Source organism: Cyclopterus lumpus, chromosome 9, assembly GCF_009769545.1.
Source record: "Cyclopterus lumpus isolate fCycLum1 chromosome 9, fCycLum1.pri, whole genome shotgun sequence".
NCBI classification, from domain to species: domain Eukaryota; kingdom Metazoa; phylum Chordata; class Actinopteri; order Perciformes; family Cyclopteridae; genus Cyclopterus; species Cyclopterus lumpus.
The window spans coordinates 10,062,622-10,075,641 of NC_046974.1; the positions used below are offsets into that span (position 1 = coordinate 10,062,622).

At 41.0% G+C, this 13,020-nt stretch overlaps 1 protein-coding gene across 2 annotated transcripts; it reads left to right on the forward strand.

Moving 5' to 3' along the window:
* The first annotated feature begins 2 nt into the window (after positions 1–2).
* Positions 3–12,926, forward strand: ankle2 (ankyrin repeat and LEM domain containing 2). Of its 2 annotated transcripts, none has more exons than XM_034542472.1 (13): positions 3–98; positions 2,119–2,586; positions 3,314–3,508; positions 4,006–4,190; positions 4,821–5,009; positions 5,110–5,232; positions 5,644–5,707; positions 6,355–6,530; positions 6,639–6,745; positions 7,156–7,346; positions 7,584–8,454; positions 10,218–10,349; positions 10,993–12,926. In XM_034542472.1, the coding sequence occupies exons 2-13, from the start codon at positions 2,130–2,132 to the stop codon at positions 11,201–11,203; spliced, it is 2,901 nt and encodes a 966-aa protein (XP_034398363.1). In that variant the 5' UTR covers positions 3–98; positions 2,119–2,129; the 3' UTR covers positions 11,204–12,926. The 2 variants fall into 2 exon arrangements, with proteins under 2 accessions (XP_034398363.1, XP_034398362.1); XM_034542471.1 differs by lacking the exon at positions 3–98 and adding an exon at positions 1,045–1,182.
* The last annotated feature ends 94 nt before the right edge of the window (positions 12,927–13,020 follow it).

Genomic DNA, 13,020 nt, shown 5'->3' on the forward strand with positions numbered 1-13,020 from the left:
ATCAGGCACTCTGTTAGACAGAACAAGGTCCTCACTCTGCATTTTGAAACCATCGCGGTGAAGACACCTAGCAACAGTAGCCGGGGAGAGAGGAGGAGGTGGGCATGGCGCTATTAAAACGATAATATGTTCAACTAACAGTGATTTGCAGTTGATGATAATTGTTTACGGCTATGTGTTTGGTGAAAATACAGAAACGGTGTTCTTACTGTGCGTTATAACGTGCGTCTTGGATGATTAGCTTATTGCCTTGCTAAGTGGCTAATGACGGCTAGCATGCTTGTCAAACTCAGCTTCCGAGAACAAATTGTAAAGCGAACGGACGTCGCCCTAATTGTATTTGCTTCCAACTTTAACAGATACAAATATATTGTGGTACATTAGGTTTATGACTATCTCGATAATCTTACAGTTGGCTTGCCTCATACATGCTTGACCAAGTTGGCCTGCATGGGATTGTGCCAACGAATATTCTTTGGTATGGTGTTTATATGAGCACTACATTTCCTCGAATTTGTTATTTCGTTTATTTAAAATGGATTTTGTTATTGACCAGAAGAACCTAGACACAAGTTCGCTAGGTTATCGTTTCCTTGGATTAGTCACGGCTGCAATGGGAGAGTATGATGCTACATTCAAGCCTTCGAGGAAAGTACGTAAAGATAAGAGACGTCCTGAAAATACAATTAAACGCAGCTTTCCGAGGTTCCTTTATCATTAGCCAGCGAATATCCCCAAATATCAATTTCCCGCGCAACTCTAGTCACGAGCAAGCGTACAATTGCTTGCGATTTTAGGGAAGTAGGGTATTAAAATAGCGTATGTCTCTGTGTTGTGAGAATAACAGTCATTGTCATGACACGGCACGGCTTTGAATGTGATAAAGTAACGTAACCGTGTTATATGGCGGTTACAAATCATCTTTGTTTCGTGTTTTATAGAGAAATGTGACGATTCACCCTATGTTCGGTGCCTATCCCCCTCAGGTCGTCCATATTTAAGTTTTCCCACAGGTCTGGAATGCAGCGTGCCTCCCTTAAAACTAAGCATGCGCAGAACATGTTGTAAACAATGATACTATTCCAGACCGTCTCCAGCTTTGTGTCTATCCAACAGTTTATATGTACAAAACTAACAACGATTTCCCTCAGCTCCGCGTATATTAAATGCAAATGTTCGATGGTAAGTAGGGACACGTTTGTTACTAGATGTCATCGCGTACACTTTGATTTGTATCGACATCTTCACCACTAAGACGTAACAAATGTGTTGCGTTACTGCCCGAAAACCTACCTCGAATGATATACTTGGGCGTGACAGCATGCGAATGAACCGACTAGTATTGTTATAATGTATCCAGTTTACTATTTATTTGTAATCGTTAATATTTCACCCCAAAGTTGTGTACTTTACTCTTATCGGTCTAGATTTTCGTATGAGCAGTTTCGCTCATGCTCCCCGGCTGCTTACTCACTGGCTTGTTGGTTAGCATCAAGCTAGCAGAAGCTAGTCCCTCTGTGGTTGATTCTGATACAATTTAAAGCGTTGGATTAATAATGTGGGTATCTAGAACTGCAGTAGCACTTATTACAAGAGCTACGTAATATATGTGTACAGCCTACCTGCAAATACATGACACTGAAATGAGTCTGTATTATATTGTACAATGTGTGACAGCTTGTTGAGTAAAATGAAAAGTATGGATGGCATTTAATGCTAATATGCTAAACAAAGAACACTTTGTCATTTATTTGACTCTTGCCAAATTTGACCATTGTCTTTGTTCATGTGCTAATATTTATTTGACGAGTAATGGCTAATTTATGTGTCCAGAGTGTTTAAAGGCAAATATACATTCATATCTTTCTGGATGTATGGTTGTTATTTGTTAGTAGGAGCTGTTATTTATTATAGTCTACCCCTGGAACTGACATTTGTAGGTGGCATAGGTGGTTAACAAATAATTCTGGAATAATTCTATCTTAAGTGCTGAAGTAATAATTTAAAAAGTAGTCTTTTGATTCTTGATTTTTAGTGGGGAAAAAGGAGATCTACCTATCTCATTGATCATCAACTCCTGGTGCTAATTGCTGAGATGTTTTGTGTTTTGTGTTGTAGGGAGCTGAAGCATGGAGGTGGTTCTGAGTAGGCTGAGGGGGCTAAGTGCTGATGAACTGCGCGAGGAGTTTGCCCGAGCAAACCTCAAGTGTGGTCCTATTACCGCTACCACCCGAGCCACCTTTGAGAGGAAGTTAGCTCGAGTCCTGGTCGGGCCAGAGAGCAGTGACACTGAATCGGACAACAGCTCTTCAGCCGGTTTCTTGGGCGGTGCGGCCTCCAATGCAGATTATGCCAAACCTGGGTCATATGCCAATTCAGCTCAAACAAGCATCACACTCGCTGAGGCATCCGGCGAAGAGTCAGACTTTGGCTACGGTGTGGGTCTCAACCCTCCAGATGAAGAAGTGATCTCAGTAAACGCAACCTCCAACAGCTTTGCGGAAACCCCTTCAAAGTTGACACAAGTGTCCCCAACATCTTATTTTGGAGTTTGTCCACTGTGGGAAGACGTTTTGACTAGAAATGGTAAGACAGACTCAGCTTTTTACTTATCCAACAGGTTACAGTGTTACATATAGAGAATTTCCATCACAGCACAGGATCACTTTCCAGGTGATCTTGCATTTGGGAATCAAAGGACATAGTTTAGATTAGCACACAATAACTGTAAACCATGACTAGACCTGATATTACATTTTAAAGCCAGTATCATTTCACACAGTCAGAATTGTATCATTCATAGAGGAATGAACTTTCCGTGATGAGTTAAACTTAAGTTGACTTAAGTCCTAAATCCAGTCTAAAAGATTATCATGTGGCTTGTTTGTTTATTTGTGATATCTACTGTTTGTCCTGTTTATGTATTTGTTTAGAGTACTTGCTGCTGTTGTAGTCTGAAAATGTAGTGGGTGAAAACATTTATTGTTATTTCTTTGGTGGTAAGCATCCAGACAGTAAGGCTGCCTGAACTTTCCAGAACAGAGTATTGATCTAAATTAATCTTGAGCCACCACAAAAATCAATGCTGGTAATGTTACTTGGCTTTTATTGCAACTGTGAAAGCAGTGGCATTGTAGATCCCTGTGAAAATGTGATATTAACATTAGAAGTGAAAATATCACAAACAGAATGCAAAACAAATCCTTCAACCACCAGTTAGACAGTCACTCTAACATGCAGTAATAAATGAAACAAGAAATTAGGATGGATAATGGATACAAGCTGATTCTCAGTTGGTTGTATTTGTCTGTAGAAAGAGCACACGTGTACACGGATAAGAAAGATGCCCTTCAAGCTGTTAAGACGATGAAGGGAGCCCGCTTCAAAGCCTTCCCTAACCGTGAGGATGCTGAGAAGTTTGCTAAGGGGATCTGTGACTATTTCCCCTCTCCCAACACATCTACAGCTTGTGTATCTCCTGTCAAACCAGGCCTGGTCATTTGTAAAGGTAAGTAGATACAATTATCTGTTTTTAAAAAGGGCCCTAATCAATACTCTGTCATATTTTGTCAGAAGCTCAGTCTGTGTTTCTTCAAGTTATAGCACGTTGATCTTTTGGGTCATGTAGAAGGCCAGCACAACATGCACAATAGAGAGCAGCAGGGTTAATAATAATAATAATAACATAATTGTTTCCTGTCAATATAATGCCCATACTAATTAAAAGAATTGTGCTATATTGTATGGGTTGCCTAATAGAGTTATCCAAACAGTCGCACTTTGCACAATTTAGGAGACAATTTTTAAACTTAATTTTTTTTATAAAGTGTCTTTTACTGCCTGTATAGCAAATGTTTTTTGGTGGGACAATATATCCACAAGACTACTCAATATAGTGGTGAGATACATCATTCTTTCTAAGTTTTGTTACACCAGCCTTGAACAATATTTGGAGATGTTCACAGCAGTGCCTCTCCTTCAATTTCTTCTCCCGCTCTACACCAGACAACATGGAGGTTGACACCATCAACCGGGAGCGGGCCAACAGTTTCAAGAGCCCACGCCCCCAAGACCTGACCGCCAAACTGAGGAAAGCTGTGGAGAAGAGCGATGAGGTGACCTTTAGCGATCTGGTCTGGAGCAACCCACGCTATCTCATTGGTTCAGGGGATAATCCCACGATTGTGCAGGTGAGGATTTAATTTTTTGTGATGTCTTTGTCTCTCAGATTGTTTATTTATTGAGACTTTCTTAACCAGTATCTGAAACATAATTGATTAAAAATTACAATAAATTATGAGGCAGCATTGTTTGAGCTTGTCTGATTCGTACTGTTGTGATATTTTAAACTCTGTGTACTATTTATAGCGATGCATTAGCCTTACTTAGGATGTTGACATTTGTTGATACATGAACGTCTTTTCCACATCAGTTCCAACCTTTCAGCTAATGCTCATGTCAAGCTTGCAGTTGCCAAAATGAAGACACAAATATGACCTAGTGTATGATTGTGTATCATGAATCTTGTATATCAGTTTAAGGACATATTCAAGATTTTCTTTTCTTTTTTTGTTTGTCTAAAATTAAAAGTTTTAAATCAGTCTTAGAAATTGGTCTTTTTAAACCAACATAATTGATGCGATTATATTACAAATAACAACTGTTGTCATTAAAAAACTAAATTAATGTTGGGTTTTAAATCCTTAACTTCAGCAGAGGATTAGCTTTTAGGCAAAATGAAGCATAATTTCCTGTTGACAGGAGATTAAAGAGGATTATGTCCTGATCCATACAGTTGTGCCACTGTTTTGTCTGGTTAGGAGGGCTGCCGGTACAACGTAATGCACGTGGCAGCCAAGGAGAACCAGGCTGGAATCGCCCAGCTGCTGCTGGACACCTTGGAAAACCCAGAGTTTATGCGCCTCATGTATCCAGACGACCAGGAAGTTATGCTGCAGAAACGTATCCGCTACATTGTAGATCTTTACCTCAACACTCCAGATAAGGCTGTACGTTATTTTACCATACCAGCAAAACCAGATTAAATGAGATTATTTAAAACATAATGTTCATAGGGCTATGTTCATTTTGTTTGTCCGTATGTTCCAGGGCTTTGAAACACCACTCCACTTTGCCTGTAAGTTTGGGTGTCCAGACGTGGTTAATGTCCTGTGTTCCCATCCTGACAGCGATAAGAACTGTAAGAACAAGGATGGCCAAAAGCCGTTTGATGTAAGGAGTTTTATTTTTAACCCTTATTGAACTTTGTTATATGCCCACTGAGTAAGAGAACCGTCAGCATAGCCTGGGTTGTCATTGCTGGTTGTTATTACGCAGCAAGTATTCATGAATGTGTACATATGGAAGCTGTCTAGCAGCTACTAAGCCTTGCACATTACTGCTGAACACTGGTGTCCTGGCAGTCGTTGCTGAGGGGAGGTACAGTTATGATCGCTCAGGTCTTGAAGCTGTGACCTTTTAGCTTGCTTTTGTTAATCTTCTGGCAACAATCACTCACACTGCACATTGAAGGCTAAAATTAGATAAGCATGAGCAAGTTCTTTCCCCAACTAATTCAGCAACAGTTGTATGTTGTCAGATACACAAACTATATATCACTAATGGTTTTTTTCTTTTCCACAGCTTATTTGCAGCAGAAAAAATAAAACCCAAGAAGTGAAGCAGAAGATAAGTGACTATTTGGAGGGTAAGGACAAACACACACATTTCTGAAAATATTACGGTTTGTGTTCCTCTTCTCCCCTGCTTCCTGGAGGACGGAGGCCATTTAGTGTACTTTCACAAAGAGGTCTGGTTAAATAGAAGCAGCATCCTATAAAATCCTATAGTTTTAATTTGGCAATGTATGTCAACATTGATTTTTCTTTTTGACTTTGTAGTGTTATATCGGTGGCCGATATAAGGAATTAGGCTAAAAACATCATCAGCAGGTTGAGGTGTTAGATAGTTGGGTTACTATGGAATAAATTGCTACCCATTTTTTTATTGCAAATAATGTCACAGCTCTAGTTGTGTGTTTTTGTTCAACCCCCTGAGAGTCTGCCTGGGGTGTGAAAAAAGAAGAACGTTTGATAATCCGACAATAGCAATGTTAGACTGGTATTGTACTGAAGTTAGAGAGAGCGCGGCATTTGGCATATAGTTCTGCATACTGTATATCTTTACTCATCGTCCTGTGCACGGACTGGCAACATCATACAAAACAGACATTTGACAACATGCCAAATTTGATTTTGTTTTGAAATAAATAATAAAGGTTTGATTCCCACTGATGCCACCCTCAATGAAAATGTATGTGCTATATATGTCTTTCAATTGTCTGTTGTCTCACAGACCGCTGCTATATCCCTTTGCTGAGGGCAACCGACAACACCTCCCAGCCCATTATTGGTGGTTTGTGGTCACCTGAGTCCTCAGAAAGTCTCTTGCTGACCCAGCGGCACACAAGAAGCCCAATGGATCCCGTGATGGCTGTCACAGCCTTCGCTGGCCCACTGAGTCCTTCTAAAGTAACTTCTTTACTTGATTACCTGTTTATGCCTACTAAATTCCAACGTCTCATCATTGCATTGCATTGAAAACATTTAGTGACCAGCACTTATTGTTTTCTCCTGTAGGCAGATCAATTCCGTCGGTCCTGGAAAACACCGCCCAGAGACAGGGCGGTGCTTTTCCACCACATTCTGAAGTCTGATCCTGACCGTGGGGCAGAGCGAGTGGGCAGGTACGTCCACAACCTTATTCTGCTTATGCGTCTTTATAACTTTCTATGTATTCACAGATATACTGTGAGGCTACTGGAGGGTGATATTACTGGGTTTATTGATGCCATTTTGAATGCAAGGCAATAGTCTGGAGGAAATACTTTTTACACAAGCATTTTTGTTTTGGAGATTACAGACATGTTGTTCATTCTGTTTTGAATCTCTCCCATTCGTATACATAGGGTGGACAGAATAATAGAAACACATTTAAACAGCACCACATACGGCAACCTCCAAAGTGAGCATAAAGTTGATTCCTCTGTAAAACGGTTTCAACAACTGAATCGCATTAGTACTGGAAATGGTTCAAAAGCACTTTGAAAACAAAAGTTTTTTTAAATTTAAATGATAAGTTATCCTTTATCTACAGAGACCTGGCTCATGAGATGGGCCACCCATGGGCGGAGTACTGGGACTTTCTTGACAGTTTTGTGGATCTGTCATCAACTGAGGGGCTTCGCAAGCTGGACGAGTACCTTAGCAAGAAGGATTTCAGCCCACGGGCTCATGAAGGGGCTGGGGAGAATGAGACCAGCAACAGGTTCAAAACCCCATCTCCAGGTACCGTCACCCACCCCATATCAAAAGAAATGCGCTGCACACATTCCAGATCACCCTCTCTGACCGAATTTATCAATTGGCATTGTACTTTCTGTATGGTACAATATCATATGAAATGAAGATAGAATTTTTACAGAGCTGCATAATCTCCTGCCATTCAGAATTATATAATAAAATTACACTGTAATAATGACACGTTTTAAGTCTGTTTTGGTCATTTATCATCCCTGGTTGCAGGCAAGCCCAAAAAGTTCTGCAACTCCATCTCTGTTGGTGCCTTCCTGGACGAGGGTGATGACATTAGCCTTGAGGAGATGAAGAACCGGCAGAATGCAGCACTCACTAGCATCACATCCTCTGCTGCATCTAAGGACTGCCTGAAGGGAGCAGTGGGTGGCCACGAGTTCCACATCCTGCCCATCACACTGCACCACCACGGGGCTGACCTGATCGAGACAGCGGCAGAGCAGGACTTGCTGTGCTGCTGTGACGAAAGCCTCCTGACGCCTGGCATTGTCTGCAAAAATGGGGTGTGCTCCTCCTCCAGAGATAGGACTCACAATGGAGACAAGGTGACTCCTCGCACCTCTCCGTCCTCCTCCTGCCTGTTATCGCCCATCTCCAATCTCATGGTCGACTTTGAGCGCATGTCTCTGCAAGAGCCGCTGGACAGCCCCACCAGCTGCAGGGAGCGGAGGAGCAGTGGCGGGAGCCGGCACAAGGAGGTCCGGGACTCCTACAGCTCCTCCTCAGCCACAGACCTCAGCTCCGGGCTGAACCACCTATCTCTTGGTCACAGCAGTCAGGATGGTGAGACTGTGGAGGTGCCAGGCTGGACAACAGGTGGAAGAGGGACAGAGGAGAGGCGCAACAGTGGCAGCTCAGAGGAGTACTTTGAAGCAGAGGAGAATATGGAGATGTCGGGCAGGACTAGGGGATCAGTATCAGGGGGGCGCAACTTCTGTGCTCGGTCCAAGTCATGGGACCATGGGGGGAGGGACCTGAGCAGCTCAGGATCCTCTGGGTCCTCCTATAAGTCCTTAGATAACTCTAATGAGTTCCTACCCAGGACCCCGCCGCATATTAAAAGAGGACTTTTCATTGACGGGTGAGTGTCTTTCTGTGGAGGGCCATGATGTTGTTTTAGTTGTGGAAAGAACTTATAGATGCTGAAATGTAAAATGTTTCTGATAATGTTAGGTAACCGGTCTTGTCTAATAGTTTTGGGGTGCTATAGTCTCTAAGTCTATGCCAGACAAGTACAGTCAGCTCCATAAGTATTTAGACGGTGACACAATTTTTCTAATTTTGCCTATTAACACAAGTGCAATGAATTTTAAATAAAGCAGTCAATATGTGGTTGAAGTGTAGACTTTCAGCTTTATTTCAATGGATATAACAAAAATATGGCAATAACTTTAAGAATTACAGCCATTTTTACACACTCCCCCACATTTTCAGAGGTTCAGAAGTAATTGGACAAACTAACATAATAGTTAATATAATGATCATTTTTAATGTTTAGAAGGAAATCCTTTGCAGTCAATGATTGGCTGAAGTCTTTCACCCAAAGTCGAAGCTGAGTTTCCTCCCTTGAGATGCTTGGCCATGCCTTTACAGCCGCCTCCTTCAGTGCTGCTTGTTTGTGGGTCTTTCTGCCTTTAGTTTTATCTGAAGTGAACAAAAGCACGCTCACTTGGGTTGAGATCAGGTGACTGACTTGGCCATTGAAGAATATTCCATTTCTTTGCCTTGAAAAGCTGTTGGGCTGTTTTCACAGTATGTTTTGGGTCATTATCCATCTGAGAAGTGCCGTCCAATCAGTTTTGCAGCATTTGGCTGAATCTGAGCAGATAGTAAAGCCCTAAACACCTAAAAACTCATCATGCTACTTCTATCAGCTGTGACATCATCAATGAACACCAGTGACCCAGTTCCATTGGCAACCATACAAGCCCCTCCCACAGCACTGCCTCCACCATGTTAACCAGGTGATGTGGTTTGCTTTGGATCTAATCTAACCTGGCCTTGCTGTTCTTCCCAGTGGTTTGCACCTTGTTGTAAACCTTCTGTATTCAGATTCATGAAGGCATCTCTTGATTGTAGACCAGACAACAACACGCCTCCCTCCTCCAGAGTACTCTGAATCTCAGTATTTATGTTATGAAGATGTTTTATTCACCAACGAAAGAATTCTGCTACATCTACTTTACTTGTCTTCCGTGGTCTTTTGGTGTTGCTGAGTACATTTCTTCTTTTTAGGAATGTACCAAACTGTTGATTTGGTCAATCCTAATGTTTCTGCTATCTGCCTGATAGGTTTGTGTAGTTCGTCAGCCTTTTAATGGCCTCCTTCACTTACATTGACACCTCTTTGGTCCTCATGCTGAGAGTTCCCTGGACCAGCTACCAAATGCAAACTCAACATTTTTAATCATCTCCAGACCTTTTTATCTGCTTAACTTGTCATGAATAGACCACACCTGGTCATTAAACCATTTGTAAGACAATTGTCCCATTTACTTTTGAGGCTCTGAAAATGTGTTGGACTCTATACAAATGGTTTCAATTCCTGAACGGTTAATGCGATAGTTTTGTTATAGCCATCAAATTAAAGCTCAAAGTCTACACTTCTACCACATATTGACCGCGTCATTTCAAATCCATTGCCGTTGTCAATAAGAACAATTGTGTCACCGTCCAAACACTTATGGCCCTGACTGTATACTGCAACACCAGCTGACTCCAATTCGACTGCTATTTAGGGGATTGTGAGAAAAGGGTTTGATGATCCAAAACGTCTGAGTTACGATCATAATAATACTTGATGATAATACGTGAGATTAATCTTGTTAATTAATGCTTTTACAGGGATTCGCCATCCAAGTTGGACAGAGAGGTCCTGTCGGCAATAGAAAGCTTAGACTTCGATCCCCAGAAGTATCCCAGCATTCTCAAGTGGAAGAGCACAATGAAGTCGTACTCGGCGTCAGACATGCAGAGGTAAGATAGGCGTGGCTGACATTTCCCTGAGCCTGATCTGGAGAACTTTGGTCTCAGTGGCTGTTTAAATCAGATTATCAGACAATGGGCTCAATACTGTTTCAAATATTTATTGTGTGGGGAAACATTTCAGTTTCAGAGTTAATTTTGGCATGATTGCATGATCTCTGTTGTTTGTCTTTTGACTATATTATTGACTACATTTACGAGTACAGTCTTTGTCATAAAAGCATATGTGAATATATTATAATTAGATCCTCCATTTGCAACAGCCTGTGTTCTCTAAGGTTGTTCATACAGTCTTCCTACGCCATGATTAATAGGACATTAAAAAATAGCACTCTATAGATTGTGTTAGTCCTCTAATTGACAAAAAATAATGGTCACATATTTTAAAAAGAAAAAGGGGATTAAGCCTGGTTAGTAAAGTATATATTCAACACAGATGTCTGGTGAATAAACATGGTGCATTAAGGTAAAATTCAGTTTTTGATAAACAACCCTATCAACCCTCTGCAGCTAGGTTGTGGTTGTTTTATGCTGTCGGGCAGTCAAATGTTCACTCATTTTTCCTTTTCGGTTGGTCGCTCGGTAGCAATATTGAAAAAGCAACTATTGACTGGTGTTGATGTGTGTCGTCTAGCTGGCCCAGCCCTGCGGTGGTAAAACCACGACTCAGGATGCAACATCAAACTCTCAGGTCACCGGTCAGCGGCCCGATGTCTCCCACCGGCCGCTTCAGTCCTGCCCGGCATGCCGCCTCACCAGACTTCAGCCCCAGCCGTTACAGCCCTGCCAATGCTAGCTACATACAGCGCATCCGCCTCAAGCACTTGAACGAGCCATCTAACTGACCACTCTGCTCCCCCACTACGGCCATACCCTCTCCTAGCCCTAACCTCCCACTCCCATTTAAAATCCAGCTGCACCAAGGTGGCTACACCCAGGCTCAGAAACCCTATACCTAACAGAAATATGCACAAGTGTCTGGAAGATTTGTATTAATAATGTATGGTACTACTCCTATGTAATACAGGAATTCTCATCACGTTGGGTTGTGATGTACACTCAAGACTTTAAAAATGAAAAAAAAGAAACCGTGATAATTTATGTACTGTACGGATGTGGGCCATGTTGAATTGACGGTAATGTTATTTGTGGCAAGTGTGAAGCACCTGTATCATAGCCTGAGTCAACTTTTTTGAATATTGTGAGTACAAGCCGCACTCCCCAAAGTTAGTTTCTTCTCTAAAACCTTGGTGCTGAATCTTCAACAGGATTCTGGCACTGAGGATGTTCTTTACAAACAAAAAAAAGTAAATTGTCAATATTTTAAAAGTTATTTTTTGTATGTTGGTAAGTAGCACAAAAATGTAATGTTTTTATTAATGGTGTTAAAACCGACTGCCATTTCCTATGTTTTCCTCAGTTCAGGAATTGCCTTAATTTTCTAAAGTGATGGACCAGCTCTGTCAGTTTGGACACGCTCTCTAGCTCATACGTGAAATATCTGGACATGGCAACCTCACTGGCTGTGGGATTTACAGATGATTAGGGCAAACATGGGAAAAACTGATTAGACTGAGATCTTCCATGTTTTTATTTTGTTCTTCAATAAATGCATACCTTTTTCATCTTTTCTCGGTGGTTCCTGGACACGTCTTGACTTTTCCTTTCTGCCACAACCAGCGGCCTTAGACTGCAATTTGTATTTTTTTTTTCTTTTTCTAAATTATCTTTAAATCACAAGTATTTCCCACAGTGTGAGCATGAATTCAAAAAAACACTCATCTGCAAAGTGTCATTTCAAATTTGTCTTGTTTGGGCTGAACCTAAAATTGCCACGTCTGAGCGTTAAGCTGTATTAAGCGATTGTTAACCACTAGGGGGCTGAAAGACTCCACAACTAAATAAACAAAAGAAATATGTATTTATTAGATTATTATAGATGTCTTGTTAATGAAAAACTGCCTTACGCTTACAGAGAACCCAACTGATTAGATGAGAGCTGCATAGTGGGATCGGCAGTATTCGCAACCCTTTTCACTTTATAAACAGTAGTTTGATAGTGTTCATTTAAAATATAGCACTTAATAGAGCTTTAATTCCTAAAGTTATGTCATGAAGCTCTTCAATGGTTCAAATTCAGTGAACTCATGTACACATGGCAGATACATGTCTAATGGTGGAATGTGAATGTACAAACACCTGCTGTATCCAAATTGTTATTTAGGGATGAATTTACTGCTGTATGAGGGCTTATCAGCTAAGTCTGGGACAAAAAAGCCAATCATTTTTAATATTCAGATTGATACTCCACTTAGGTTGAGAGAAACAAGTGTTCTGAATGTACATTTTTTGTAAACTAAACCTTTTATCCAAGAGCACAAACTACTTCACTGAGAAGATTGTATTGTTATCCTTGTGCTCTCAGGTGACAACAGATCTAATTCTGCTCTCTGAATGTTTATGAATGTGGAACTTTGCAAAAATGCACCTAAAAAAACTTAAAACATGCTTCTTGTGCTTTTAGCATTCTGTGCTTTATTAAAAGTTAACTTTCATGGTGAATTCTCATTCTGTATGTCTAGACCTCATTTCCTTTCAATTAATCAATAAAACATCACTCCTACATAATTGCTAATGTGTATATGTGCTTTGAGATATTGAT